The sequence below is a fragment of the Eptatretus burgeri genome, chromosome 3 (genome assembly GCF_056783735.1).
Source record: "Eptatretus burgeri isolate ZD-2024b chromosome 3, Ebu_testis_v1, whole genome shotgun sequence".
In the NCBI taxonomy this organism is placed as follows: Eukaryota; Metazoa; Chordata; class Myxini; order Myxiniformes; family Myxinidae; genus Eptatretus; species Eptatretus burgeri.
The window spans coordinates 20,411,525-20,427,317 of record NC_140963.1 but is presented as its reverse complement, the minus strand read 5'-3'; the positions used below and the strand labels follow the sequence as shown (position 1 = coordinate 20,427,317).

The following is a 15,793-nucleotide window of genomic DNA, read 5'->3' as shown; positions in this document are numbered from 1 at the left end:
CCAATGGGCCAACCACGTGCCTCGTGGTTGCAGCAGGTTGATCAACATCTCAAGGAGATGGGGATGGGCCAGGCATCTGCCTGGGAGTTGGCCAGACAGAGGCCCCTGGACTACTGACGGAAAGTGGACGCAGTGACGCGCTGCTCCGGAGCATGTTCCCATACCTGACCTGACCTGACCATTGTTGCTCAGAGGTTGTGCAGTCTCAGCTATTGTGAGACACGATCTGCATTTTGCTGTACGATCTGTGCAACTGCTGAATTGGTAAAATAGAGCAATAGATGTCAAACTAGAAAGACTAAATGACCTATCATTCACAATGGCATTGTTTTAATTTCAAACAATTCCAAAGAACTGAAAATGTTGATGAAATAGCTCAATTTGGAGAGTTCAAAGATAAGACTGAAAAAGAATGTGGCAAACACAAAAATAAAGTTGACAAAGACTATTCAAAAAGGGAGAGATTCATGTTGATCATTGCAAAATTGAAGAAAGTAGAAATTGCATTTACTTCGGACAACTCGTACAAATGGATTGGGATCACTTTGAAGAAGTGAAAATATGCACTTGAGCGGGATGGGTGGAATTTGGGAAAGTAAAAAAATTCTCATGGAAACAACCTGTCACGAAAAACAACCCTGGTGTCTGAAAAGGGAAACTGACAGTCAGTGTGTTCTCCCAGAAATAACATATACAGTAATAATAAAAATAATACTAATAATACTAATAATAATAACAAGCCGAAACCCCGTCACAGACGGATGAGCCCAATATGACAACCAGTGGCAGCTCCTGTAAGAGCCGGATCCCAGTCGATGTATGGCCTTACCTAATGAGACCTACAAAACATCCTTGTACATGACATTTTTGGTGTACACTACTCCTTTTTAATTTTTGGACTCCGGTTTTCACTGTCGGTCGCACAAATTATGACCACACAAATATGACACTGAATTTTTTGGACTCAAAATAGTTACATAGGACATAGGTCAGAGGACATAGGACACAGATAGGTACCAAATATGAAGTGTATGAAGTCTCTAACGTGAGACTTTAACCCGGGTTGAAGTAGAAGTCTCTCATGTGAGACCTTAACCCGGGTAGGGACTTCGATGACGCAGCTATTACCTTAACCCGGGTAGGGACTTCGATGGCAGGGCTGTGACGTTTCATCATGGAGTAAAGTATTCATCTGCGAAGGATTTTTTGGACGAAAAGTGTTTATTCTGCTTCAGAGTTGAAGGTTGACTATTGCCACTATGTGTGATGCACTCTTACAGGTACGAAGTTTCTTTCAGTCCAGGTCACAGTACCGAGAAAAACGTGTCGCGACCGCTAGGAGGAGCACAAAATTGGTCCTTCAGTATTAATATATAGATACCATTCCTTTCATGCCATAAAGGCACATAGGGCTGCTGAGGCAGCTTCATTGGCAAGGAGTGTAGTCCTGGATCGGTCGCCACTCCGATGCAAGTTACTGTTGTGTGGCAAAGTCAGCCCACACGTAGATTCTTCAGCTCAACCGTTTTTAATGGCATCTCCTGCTGCCCTTACTCCACAGCTCTCTGACGTCACTCTCGGTTTTGCCTTATCCTCAAATGGTTATTAGCCCGGTACACTGGTACTCATTTCACCGACCTCGGAAGGATGACAGGCTGTGTCAACCCCACATGCTGTTAATCAACAGTTGACAGGGGCTTGAACTCGGGGCTCTAGGGTCACAAGGCAGCCACCATAACTGCTAAGCCAATACCAGGTTTAGCAATGACATATGGGAGTGAAATATTTTCTCTAACAAGGGAGTTCGAGGAAATATTGATGACCAGGTAATGAGCCATGAAAAGATGCTGACTTGACATAATCATAAGGTACAAGAAGAGAAACAAATATATCAGACAGAAAAGAAAATTTATTGATATTCTGGTCACAATTCACAAACAGAAATGCAACTGGGCTGGACATGCAGGGGGAAAAAAAAAAAACGGACAACTGGTGGACAAAAATTACGAAATGGCAATCGAGAGAAGGTCCTGGAAGAATCAGAGGGAGACCAAAGATCAGATGGAGAGATTAAATGGAAAATGATATTTGCAGCGTAATGGCCTCAAATAGCATGAAAATGAATAGATTGTCTGTGCCCTCTTCAATGGATTGCCGAAACGTTTCCGGGAGGCTTTAGTCCTATCGTCGACCAAATAAGCTGGTGAAGTCAAATCAAGTCAAGTACAGTAAAAATGTTGTTATTAATTTTTACAAACTTGTCTTATTGAATTTATCTTAATGAGAGTGGTGTGGAAGTGGCATTTCTTATCAAAATTGATCTGCTCAATCATTTGTCTTATTGAGAATCCACTGTGTCAGTGATCCTTTCCTTGTTGAGTCAACAATATGGAATACTCAAGTGAAGACGTTTCTACAAAAATGAATAGGATACTGCAAAAAAAAGCATAATTATACAGCACTTAATAAGAAGGCCGAACCTTCCGAACAAGCCTGATGTTGGCCTAATGGTGAAAGTGGCTGGCATAAGATATTAGGATCTTGAGTTAAACTCCGATTGGGTCATTGGATTAACACAAGGTGGGTTGACTCAGACCGTCATCCTTCCGAAGCTGGCAAAATGAGTTCCAGCTTACTGGTAATGGGCACTGCATCAGCGGCACCATCATGCTCCAAGTAATGATGTAACCAGCAACCACTGGCTGCATACGAAATAATAATTAAAAATTTTTTTTTTTTTTCGAACAAGCAATCTAAGGATGAAGAGTTCATTCCTGTTATAAAAATAGTGACCATATTTCCTTGTGTGCATGTGTGTACCACCTGCAATCAAAATGCCTTTGGTGCCAAAGAGCAATCTAATTGCTTGATAAACTAAACATGGCAAATGCACAACAATTACAACCTGCACACAGAGAATGAGAGAGGTAAAGCAATTTCTTCAGATAATTTTTTTTTAAACATATCTCGAGTAAACTTTGTTTATTAAAATGAGTTTTAATATGGGAAATGGTATGAGGGGTGTGAGCACACAACAACTCCCACATCCCCAAAAAAGAAGGAAAAAAGAAAAGAAAAGAGGAAACCTGTTGGATCAAAGTCGGGGAAGTAGTCTGGGCAGTTCTGCACAGAAACCTCACCAGCTGGGGTGTCTTCCCAGCACAACCAACCATCCCAAGTGCGGTTGCAAAACGTACCTAAAAACAAAACAAACAAAAAATCCCATCATAATTTATTGAAAAAGCATATACTTCAGACAGAAAATAAGTTCAGACAAAAAAGAAAGAAACCAGATGGTACTCAGTATGGCACATACCCTCCGCCAGGCGGAACAGTTTACGTTTTGTATTTGACTGATAGGTTGGATCTGAATCCGGACCTTAACCGAAATCGAATCAGCTTGTTCTTGTCAACTAACCAGCTCATCCACCAAGTTTTGTCATAACTCGTCCACAATGTTTTGAAATATCATGATATATATAGTGCTATATATCGTTTTTGGCCCTATATCTCAATGGTGAAGAATCACTTTAAAATTTGAGTCGTTGGATCCGGATCCGGATCTGGATCTTCACCAAAATGGAATCAATTCGTCCTTGTCATACACCCAACCTGCCCACCAAATCCAATCCACAACTTTTTGAGATATCCTGTTAACAGCCAAACAGACTGGCAGAGGGGAAAACATAAGCTCTGTTCACCTTCGGTGGCAGAGGTAATAAAAGGTTCGAACTGATGTCCATCCAGCAAAAGTTGTTTGCTGCTAAATCTGCTCGTGTTGCATAAGTATTGCTACATATTGAAACTTCAGACAGCCTGTGTTAAAATGGATGGCTGAAAGGTCTAACTACTGCGTTCAATTGAAATCAAGTTACAACTTTACCATTCCCTAAAATTACCCAAATTAACTGAATTTGAGGGCAACACACACATGAAGCAGAATGATGGAAAATGTTTCTTACCTTTATAAGGGTCCATTTATAATGAGTATGGGGAGAAAGGTGGATAGGACGTGCAAATCGGAACAAACCATGTGAGTCAATAGACACAAAGATGGATGTGGGGATGTGTAAACTTATCCACAAGGAAGAATAAATAACAATCTTAAACCTACTATGAACCACATACTACACTTTTATGAAACAATGGGGTAAGCAGGCGAGGACTTCCATATGGCACGATGAATGATGTGCAAGGTGAGGGTGAAGCTCAGGAACAGGAATGATGGATGGCGGAGTGATTGAGTGAAAGCAAGGGATTGTAAGGTGTGTCCACAACTTCTTTCCAAAGCCAAAGACGAAGAGAGCCAGAGATGAGGAATGAGAGAAACAGAGCGATCTTCTTTCCAAAAGTCCCTCTTCAACTCTCCTTGCCTGTGCAGACCCAGCCCTCATGGAGACTGTACTTTTTCAAGCAGAGAGGCTGTGTCCATGGATGTCCCCACTTTGGGGTGGACTGGTCTATCAAATTGAGAATTAAATTTTCTTCCTGGAATTGGTTGCAGTAACATCATATAGAGATGCAAGGGGCTGTATCTCTGTTGAGCTTATGCCTAATAGGCAGAGCCAATGTAATCGATTAGCTAGAATAGCCTTAAAATGAAAAAAATGTGTATATATGTATATATATATATATATATATATATATATATATATATATATATATCCATAAACACTCTGACAGAGCATTGGCACTGCTAAAAGCAGTTTCTTGGCTGGGGTTACAATTCTATATCGGTCGCCACTCTGACACAGAAAGTCAGAGCAAAAATTTGGAATTTTTCAGGGTGCGGGTGATAGCTCGTCTACTCTTTGCAAAGGGCATAGTGGGATCTTTAATTTCCACCAACTAATGCTTGCAGATGGGACGCCCAGTTTAACGTCCATCCGATGGACGTCGATGCATCGCCCTGCCTATTAAACACCAGGATGATGGTTTGTAATTGGACCGAACATCAAACACAGGCGAGACAGCTCAGAGGTGAGTGTGCCTACGTGTCGGCCACAGATAAGTAAAAAATCGTTTGGTACCACAAAGTCTCAAAATTGCTGAGAAAAGAAGAGATGCATGAAAGCTTTTCATCTTGCATTCATCAGGAAGATTGCAAGGAAAGTGGAAATAAAGATCAAAGTAATTTATGCTCATATATGGTCAAAGATTGCTTCACGTGGATGACAATGATTGCCATCGATGCTCATCATGGCTTTGAAACACAGAATGAACTGGATAACTGCAGAATTGCTTTCGTGCTGCAATTGTCTCAAAACAAGTGAAGCATTTGTCCAAATTATTTTTGCTTGCAGAGAATGGGACTTTGTGTGTGCATGAATGTGCAATGGTTTTGAGCATCCGTCGATGTGCTGTACTGCATGCTCGGGCCATGATCTGAAACCAATCCACGCGATAGTTTTCAGTGCACTCTGTATTATCCGTAAAATGCTGTCCCATCGCAGTCACAGCTTTGATTGAGCATTTAGTTGGATTCTTGCACACACTGGCTGGTTGTACACGAGCTGTAGCTTAACTATGATGAATTGCTAATGGAACATGCTGCTCGATTCATTCATCCAATCTTTGAGATGGGCCTATGACCACACCGGGTATGAAACAGTATTACAAAAAATTGAATCCTCTACGGATCCCAAATCAATCCGATTAGTGCACGACAAAATGGTGGCAAGAGGCGGAAACCCATTCCTTAAAAGATAAATAAATAATATATTGCACAAAACACGGTTGGAACACAAATCCTGGACATGAAAAAATACACAAGGCAGCCACCTATTATACATCTCGGCAACGCACAAACACACACATACACACACACACACACACACACACAAATATTATTATTTAATTTGTCAGATATTGTAAACGTAGAGCATTGCTTTTCATAAGTACAATTATAGTGTTCATCTAAAGCCACTCTGAAGATGTTGTGGTTCAACTGGAGTGTGGAATGGCATCACATACAGAAGAGAACAGAACAAGAACACGTAAACATTAATATGACAGCAATGGAACAGACCGAGAGAAAATACTTAAAAAAAAAAAAAAAAAAAATATGAAACTGAAATTTCAGGAAAAACCAAGATTAGTTTAGTGAAAACAAAAAAAAAGTAAGTCATCAAGATCGTGGACGAAAAGTGCAGAACCCACTTTCTAATGCTGGACGACGCATCACAGACGGTAGCATTTCAGCAGCGCTGCCATCAAAACTAACGTGAACTCAAGAAGTGATGAAGGACCACTCGTACACAGCAAGGAAGGCAAGTGACAGGAACTTAGCAAAATGTGCCATAACAGTTGCACTCAGAACAGCAGAGGGCGATCAGTTACTTCCAAACAAAGGTGGTGGAAATACGTCAGTGCCCTCTTCAATGGATTGCCGATGCGAGTTCCCGATGGAAATTGGGCAATTCAAAGTTCGTCATGTTATGGACACAATCCTGACAAATGAAGAAGTATTTGAGGCCATTAAAGTGTTGAAAACCTTGCATTTCAAATTCATCTAGGAACAGCACAAGGTTCTACAAGAGCTGAAGGATAGAAACCCATATACCAAGAGAGAGCAATACCAGAGTGACTGTAGCAACGACAGAGGAGTTTCATGTTTATTACTGGGAAGGTTATCTTGCATGGTCATTGAATTACCTGCTCTCTGGAATTACAGACTTTGTCTTTCCTGAATTATGGTGTGGCTTCAACACTGGCTGGTGAATAATCAACGTGAAAGAATCACGAAAAATATCGCAAACAGCAACGATATCTCGAGATATACTGATGGTATAGAAAGTGAAGTCTAAGAGGACACTTAAAGTGCCGATGCCCACACAAGATGGTCAACTTTATACACCAACATTGCTCACCTCCACTCATTTGTTCCTCTTTTTTCCTCACCTGTGGAACCATCTTCCACATCCTCTTCAATCTCACCCTTCCCTTCCGGTCTTCAAGACAGCTGGTCACCACCATCTCAGATCATCCCCAATCCAATCCAGAGCCATGATCTTTTATACATTAGGTAAGCTATCCCACTCCGTCCTCCTTCCAAATTTTCAGTTTTGCCTCCTGAGAGTTTCCTTCTGTATCCATCTTGTCCCCGTGCATCCTCTCCTGCTCCCATTCCTCCCTAGACCCATTGATTGTCCACCTCCATTTGTCTTGGCCTTCGGCTCTGTTGTTGGTATCCCCCCACCCCTCTCCCTCTCTGCTGTTCTTTTTGTCCTGTTACGTCTTGATCCATTCAGTGTACCTGTACTAGCTCTTCCATGAGCCTCGACTATGTATTAAAAAACAAAAAACATTGTATGTAACGTCATTGTCATGTGGCTACGTGCCAATGGAGAAATTTCAGAGGGATTCAGAATAGATGATGTGTGAAACAGACGTGTGTCATTGCTGAGCTAACGTTCTGACATTCCTTTGTCACCATGTTATCCGAAGCCATGAAGGATATGGGTGGTATAGTACACATACTTTTTTGTTCTCGACATATCTTCAACCTTGCTAAGTAACTTTTTCAAATTAAAACTTGAGAAGCCCTATTCCAGGAGTTGTATTCATCTGATGAAGACACCCTCGTGGCACATGCAGAAGCTGACTTGTGAGTACGGGAGAGGGCGGTAAGTTGAGCCACCCCTGACTTGAAGTGCCATGATGGAGAGTGCTGAAAGATGGCGCCATCTATTCTGAACAGGTCACATAGTTTGCTCGTTGATGTAAGTAAAAAGCGGTTTCCGACGAAGGAGAAACATGCAGTGAAGAAAATCCATAGGAGGTGGCTCAACTTACACCCCTCTCCCCTAATGATTGATAACTTCACTCAATCATTGAGAAGTTTGAGAAAGGCATCGATCACATGCTGGTCACGAATCCTTACACTGCACGATGAATCATAATCAAGGGGACTGCCATTTACAAGACGAAGCTCATGGGAGAGCAACGTTAATGTATAGTACATTGATGTCTTCATTGATGAAGTAATTCTTCAAGAAGAAAGTGTCAATGAATAAGCTTCTGTGTATGGATATTTATATGACCAGGAAAGGAATCAGCATGTCATTTGCCACCACACAAATCTGTAGCTCAACAGAGATGTTGTTTGGGAACTGATAGGTCTCCGAATCCTGGACATGTAATCATCACCATATTTCAGCTCCCAAGTGCTTCCACAAGTGTCACCTTTGCTTAATCTTGGCAGCAAGTGGCAGGATGACACCATGAAATCATGATATTCTGTAGTTCACTGCCACAAACAGCATTGAGGAAATGTTAATTAACAACCAGCTACACTGGGCCAGTCATGCAAGCCAAAAAGGGAATGAGTGCATACCCATGCTACTAATAGATGGGTAACTCACCCATAGCAAATCTACTGAGGACAATCAGTGAAAGCTCTTAATGGAAACACTAAAAACGAGAACGGCACTCGGTGGAGTGCATACCTCAGCCAGGCTGAACAGTTTATGTTTTGTCTCACAATGATAGGTCAGATCTACATCTTGGCCTTAACCCTTTGAACCCTCGAGGCCGTTGTACCAGCCGCTATTCAAACCTCCATATACCTGAGCGGTCAGATTTTTCACCAGGGTGGGGAGCCAAAAGTCCATGGAGCTCAGGGTTCAAAAGGTTCACCAAAATATAACCACCTTGCTCTTTTCATCTACCCAACTCATCCACCAAGTTTAGTCCGAATCCGTCCACAACTTTTTGAAATATCGTTCTATATATCGGTTTAGCCCGATCCCTCGAGGGTGAAGAATCGCTTAAAAAATTCCAGTAGTCTGATCCGGATCCGGATCTTCAGCAAAATCTAATCGGTTCATCCTTGTCACACACCGAACCTGTCCACAAAATTTCATCCGGATCCGTGCACAACTTTTTGAGATAACCTGCGCACAATCAAACAGACAGACAGACAGATAGGGGTGAAAACCTGACCTCCGTCCACTGGTGACGGAAGTAACAACTTGAAGTCCTGAAACCCAGATGCATTTGACGATAAATAATTGACTCAGCATTAACAGAAATGTAACTGGATCACAAGGCAGGAAATAAATGAGTTTGAGATAGCCAGAAAATGGTAGGAAAGGAAAAAAATCCCTTGCATAGTGACAAAAAACAGTGGCCACAACACCAAAGCCAACCTCAACCACAGGAAATCCAAACAACCACTTCAATCTCCAGAGCTGTGATATTCCTTTGGCTGAAGGATTTGAATCCTCAGTCACACGTGGTCAACAAGTTTCGATCTACACCAATGTAATCAATGATAATTGAGTGTACTATGACGATCGTGCCCAATCGTTTCTCTTGAGTTCTATCAGAGTGACATCTCAAGCAGCTCATGTCATGCTACATGCCATCCCATGATACTGTTATGGTTTTGGAAAACTTTCCCCAGGGGGAGAGCATAGATGGACACCTGGGTAACTCGGGGATCAGTTATTTCGTTCGTCTTCGTAGAGATAATCCTTGGTCCCTTGCCAAAGGGCTGTTTGGGGGACATGTGTTGGTGAGGCTGTGTTTGGCCCATGCAATGTCTTCCCCCCTCCCCATTCTGTTACTTTCAATCACCCCTCCATTACCCGCATCGGCCCATTTCAATGGTCCACTAATAATCTCCCTCCATCAAACATCGTTTCAAAAGTCCCTTCTTCAACCCATCGGTCTTGCGTTCAATCCCTCGGCCGTTTGGTCACCCCTCGGCCGTGCGGGGTTCAATTCGGTGTTCCCTCCATCTGCAGATTGTTTGATAACCCATTGGGTGCTCTCGCGTGCATGTTCGTGGCACTTGGTGCTCGGCATGACCTGTGGGGCACGGCACTTCTCATGCGTGTGGTACAGTGCAAAACAGTGCGAGTGGATGTTTTGCGCATGGGGGAGAGAGCTGGGGGGGGGCTCTCTTTTCCGCTTTGGGCGCATGAGGAGCGGGGCAGGGGCTTCATTGAAACTTCTCTCAGAATGGTGTGATAATTTCCACAAGTCATGCACCCGCCCCCATCGGCTGCGGACCAATGGGAGGGGGGAAAGGCTTGTGGAAGGAGGGGAAGAAAGCTTATGTGAAGAAGAAGCAGAAGGGCGAAGAGAAGGACTTGTGACGAGGTCGCGTGAGCAAGGACAAAAAGCGCTCCTGAGCAGAAGGCTCAGAAAGTAGAAAGGGAAGAAGCAAAGGACAGAAACCAGAATTGAGGGCAGAAAGCAGATGCAGACGGCTGAGGGAAGCAGAAAGGAGACACAAACAGAACAAGCTCACCTGAGACTGAAGACTGACAGACTGAGAAGGCTCGTGAGGGAAGGACCAAAAACGTGTGAGGGGAAAAGAAAGGAAAGCTTCACGAGCAGTTGGTGTCGAGCTTCTGTGGAAGAAGAACCCCCCTTCCATGAGCGTCATCCTGCCCTCTCAAATCTCAATCCGATCAGCCATGAAGGACGAGGACGGTGAATGGTGGCATCTCTTCAACGGGGGATCTGTGGAGGAAGAATCTGAGGCAGAGGAGGGCGAATCACGCATTTAGCTCGCACATCTGGGATGTCAGAGAGGACTCGCCTACTGGGTCTGGGCACCTGAGGGATGCGGCTGTGTGTCCCCATCGCTTCACATTGCCACTGCCCATCTTCCTCATCCATTTTTCTCTGCATTGTCCTGTATATTTGTGTGAGATGAGGGAGAGATGGAAAGACTGCTTTACTTTTCTCCATTCATTACTTTTATTTTATTTTCAAGTCCTTCTTGTTTTATTCTTTGCCCCTGAGTGAATGATGGTCTTTTGTTAAAGTGAGATTGAAGAAGAATATGTGTTCTGGGTAAATCTGCTTTTGTGTGTCTTTTTGCTTTCGTGCTTATAAATACTTGCTTTTTAATGATTGGTTGTTTGTGTGTTTGGAATAAATAATTATCTGTCGTTATTTTCAATCTGTCTCAGTTGTCTTTTCCTTTATTGGTCCGATGCAGTGCACAAGTAAGGTTATATGGGACGTTCTAGCCTAATAATTTGCTTTGTCAGCTTGCACACAATCACTTTAATGCTCAGCAGTAATCCGAGTGTGCACTGAGGGCAATGACCCCGATTAGCCAGCCATCCACAGGTAAGGTATCACGCAAAGTCGTGTAACCCTGCCCAGATTGGCCGTGCCAATCGCTGTTCGTGGTTACTTAGCAACCTGCCAGTGCACGGAGTTATCTGTGCCCGGCGGCCTCGGGACAAGGCGTTCGGGGGGACCAAGTGCTTTCCCTCGTTGCAAGCATCGAACCCTGGATCCGCGACAGTATATAGTATTGTGACTAACCAAGAATCTCAATATTAGTGAATAAAAGTTGGTGTATGCAAGAAAATATCCACAAATGTGCATATTTTAAGACGAACATTCTTCCTGTGTCTGTGCTGGAGGGAATAAAGATCTCCATAGGCTACTACCATTAACCACAGCTCATAAAGCGCTGTGGCAAATTTTGGGAGAGAGAAACTCCCAAAATCTAGATTCACCGCTCAGTGTGCGATGTTCACGTGGATTTTGTGACATATTTTGTGATTTTGTCATCAACTATCTTCTGTGATTAAAAATTGATTTCTCTTTTCTGCTTTCAATTATATTGGTGTGTCCATGCCGATTAACACCGACGCTGGACGGATGAACCAAAACTGGCTTTACTCCCGTAGACACGTCCGATTAATGGCGGCTTTGTGTGCGCACATGAATCGCGTAAGCACGCAAGGCTCTTAGCTCTTTTAAAACGGGGTTTATTCCCGAACAAATATCAGGGGATGGTGAACACAATGGTGGGGATGACGGCGGGTTGAGGGGGGGGGGGGGCAAACTGAAAAAAACAAGCTCAAATGAGCTAAGATCCTTGTCCTCTTAATGATGACGTCATAAAAACGAACATGACGTCATTGTGATGTATCAGGCTTGCGATAAATTATCTGTGCTAATTCCCGGTTTGATTCCCGCAAACAAAATTCAAACAGCTTGCCTAGTTTCGGAGATCATGGTCGAGGTGATTTCCATTAGCGGCGATATTATGACGTAAACTTTTTTTCTAAGAAGAATTTCCAAAATCGGAGATGGTTACTGCCTTTGTGTGGGCTTTCTGCATATACTGTACATGGCAAGTTTCACGAAGATCCGATGAAAACTCTGGGTTGTGAAACAAAAAATGTAAAAAATAGGAATGACGTCATAAAAAATTGATATGTCATCATAGTGATGTATCATATGTGCGGTAGTTCATCTCTGCTAATGCCCTGTTCGATTCCCGCAAACAGAATTCAAAAACTTGCCTAGTTTCGGAGATAATTTTTTAGGCGATTTCCATTAGCGGAGGTATTTTGACATAACTTTTTTTTCTAGGAGGAATTTTCAAAATCGGAGATGATTACTGTCTGCGCAGGGTATTTTTACATATGTATGCCAAGTTTCAGGAAGTTTCGATGAAAACTGTAGGCTGTGAAACACAAAAGTCCACAAGAAGAAGATGAAGAACAACAATGTGAGTAAGACTTGGAGATCCTCCACGAGGATCGAATAAAAAATTCTATACAAGAAAATAAAATCTCAGGTGCATCACACACCAGACTCGTTCATGGAAGTGGAGGTAAATGAGAAACCCAGGTGAGGCCTTAGCTGCTGTAGAGATGTCGAAGCAGGCACGACGAACAGGCGATGAAGCACACCGGCAAGACGACGAACAGGCGAGTAGGAATGATGAAGCACATGGGCAGGGAAAAGGCAGGAACAGTGAGGAGGCAGGAGACGAACAGGCAGGACGTTGAAGCAGGGAGACGAGCACAGAACACTTCTCCTCAGGTGAGGCAACCTTTTCTGCTCTTCTCCTTTAAGCTGAGCCCAACTTTCGTGAGACCCAAAGGACCCGGAGCCTTAGAAACTCCTCCCCTCACTCTCTCGACAACACCGCCCCTCACGAGCTGATTCAAGCTCCTCCCCTCTCTTTTTCTGAGGACACCATTCCTCAAAAACTACTTCTCTTGCTTTCCTGGATATTTGCCAAGGCCCCACCGAGGCGCCTCATCCGAAGATATCACGAGGTTGTATGTATGGTTTCCTTAACTTTAAATCCTAATTAATTATTACAATGCACCACCTTCCGTATGGTGCACAATCAAACAAGGCAATCCTTAAGCTATGTTTCCCTGCTTATTACATCGAGATGGGCTAACTGCACCGTACTAATCACCGTACATGCACCGTACTAATCTCTACATTTCTATCTGTTCTCAGGTAATATCTATACCACCCCTACAAACATAATATATTTCTTTTGTGGCATATTTAACAGACCAGTACACCGAAGGGTCATGTTATTATCCTCTCTGGGGTATATACTATACATAGATTACAGTTTAGATTTAGTCTCGAGCCTCTGGAATGTCAGGTTTCTTCCCTATCAGTGCAGTGTTAAACAGCAGTAGTGGCTGTTTAAAAAGGTAATCGTATGTATTTGTGGTTTATAATGTTTTACTTCTGATAGGGGTGCCCCACTTCTGCTTCTTCATGTGCAGCCTGTGGCTGCTGGTTGCATCATGGGTTGAGGGCACAGCTATGCCACTGATGCAATGTCCTATATTACCAGTACACTGGTGCTCATTTCGCTGACCTCGGAAGGATGACAGGCTGAATCAACCTCACCTGGTATTAATTCAATGGAAACAGGGGCTCAAACACAGGACCCTAAGTTCCTAAGCCAGCCACCCTAACTACTAAGCCAACACGAAACGCCATAATAAGCTAATTATACATGTTAAAACGACATTAATTAACACAGAAAAAAACCCCTTGGGGAGAGGGGAGATTAGTAGTATTAACATTGTTTTGTAATTATAATTAATATTATGCTATTATCATTACTTCCACCATGAAAGATGGATGGAGGTTATGTTTTTAGCCCTGTCTGTCTGTTTGTTAACAAGATATCTCAAAAAATTGCAGACTAATTCAGACGAAATTTGGTGGAGAGCTTGGGTATGTGACAGGGATGAATTGATTAGATTTTGGTGAAGATCCGGATCTGGATCCGAGAATTTTTAAAGTGATTTTTCACCATTGATAGGACGAAAGCGACATGTACCAGGATGTATCAAAAAGTTGTCGATGTATTCGGACGAAACTTGTTGGATGAGTTGGTTAGGTGACTAGAACAAGCCAATTAAATTTTAGTTCAGGTCCGAATCCAGATCCGGCCTAACAGTGTGATACAAAACGTAAACTAATCAGTTTGGAGGAGCTCTGCACTCTACTGAGTGCACTTCTAGTTAGTGTTTTAATTTTGTTATTAGAAGTGGCCTTGGAAAAATGCCATGATTAGCTATCTTAACATGATTATACACCTTAACACAGATTTCACCCAAGGTGGAAACCCCCCTTTGGGAGGGGGGCAAATTAAGTCGCTACAACCTCCATCGTGTGACCCGTAATCCTCTTGTCAAGCTTGGTTGAGACTGGATACTGTAATTAACGACCAAATGTATCATGGTCAAAAATAGACAGACAGACACGAAATTGCGTATTTTAGTCAATTTAGAAATTATAGAAACTTAAACAAGAAGTTCAACTATTCCCCATTGGGTTTTAAGTTTTGTTTGCATGAGAGTTATTTGTTGCATGTAGATGTGTTTTAGCAAAAGGTGTTTATTGTAATAAAAAACACAAGCATAAGAAATATGAATTACCATATTTGAACCAATTACCTTCTTTGTTTGGCAGTTCATCGTCTTTCATCTTTTGGACACACTCAAACTGTGCTTTCAAGATTTGACTATAACTGTAGAAGTCATTGCTTTCACTCTCCGTGTACCAAGTCTTGCTGGTGGTCGGAGATATGGTGGTAGAAAGGAACTGATCAGTTGAGAAGATGTTCATATCTTCCTGAGATTCCACCTGAAGGCAAAGGCATAATTTGGCTTATCAGTTTACTTGTGTAGATGTCATGCCATATATTTATCTTTATATCCTTATTCAATTCCCGTGTTGAACCTCAATTGTCTGCTTAATTAAACTGATAACAGGAATGAAAAATTGATCAATAGCCGAGACCGAGTACAATTACATCATTGAAGATTTACGACAGGATATCAACATTACTTGTTGGGGAACTTCAAACCTGCGTCATGGAAAGTTAAAATTTAAATTCTGTAAACTTGCTGCCCTTTTTATTGCTGTTCTTCCATGAGCTGAGATGGTTGCATACAAAACAGGTCTAAGATGGAGATTTTACATGGAATTAAGGGAAGAGTTGGTGTACAAATATAAGTTGGTCACCAAAACCATTTGCTGACTGGACATCCTCCATTGTGAAGTCTTTCCTGGACACAACTGAACTTTTAACTTCCTACAAGGCCTTCATTCGCAGCTTGATGGAGTCTTGCTCATCCATAATTGGAATAATCGACTCCTTTCAGGGCTGGCTCCCCTGACTCACATCTTGCCCAGCTTGATGTCGTGGAAACCAAGGCCTTCAAGATCATTGGAATCTCCCGTGATGAAGCCGAGTCTCTGGGCCTATCACGTTCACATTGCAAACAGTTATATGGTCTCTGTCTTTTACCTCCTCCTTTCTGGTCTTGCACTCTCTGCCCTTCCCTTGCTCTGTCCCCTCCCCTTTCCAGGCCCCAGGTTTCTGCAGAATTCACATGGTCAGTTCGTAACCACTTCCTGGTGAAACTCCCCAACTCCACACTCACTGCTCCTCTGTTCATCACCATCTCAGGTGGTGCAAATGAAATAAGTCATCCAGCACCATAATCTTTTCTACCACTATTAATCCTCCCCAAGC

At 42.7% G+C, this 15,793-nt stretch overlaps 2 protein-coding genes across 11 annotated transcripts in view; one reads left to right on the top strand and one right to left on the bottom strand.

Moving 5' to 3' along the window:
- LOC147029502 (calcitonin gene-related peptide type 1 receptor-like) overlaps window positions 1–15,793 on the bottom strand; it is a 170,165-nt gene that overhangs the window by 57,939 nt on the left and 96,433 nt on the right. For all 10 annotated transcript variants that reach the window (XM_085872565.1, XM_085872560.1, XM_085872562.1 and 7 more), the window contains 2 exons: window positions 14,709–14,898; window positions 3,087–3,197 (listed from right to left, as the gene is read on the bottom strand). In XM_085872565.1, the coding sequence (XP_085728691.1) occupies window positions 3,087–3,197; window positions 14,709–14,898 (301 nt within the window). The remainder of the gene's footprint in view (window positions 1–3,086; window positions 3,198–14,708; window positions 14,899–15,793) is intronic.
- LOC147029503 (uncharacterized) overlaps window positions 1–15,793 on the top strand; it is a 188,977-nt gene that overhangs the window by 109,918 nt on the left and 63,266 nt on the right. The window lies entirely within an intron of this gene.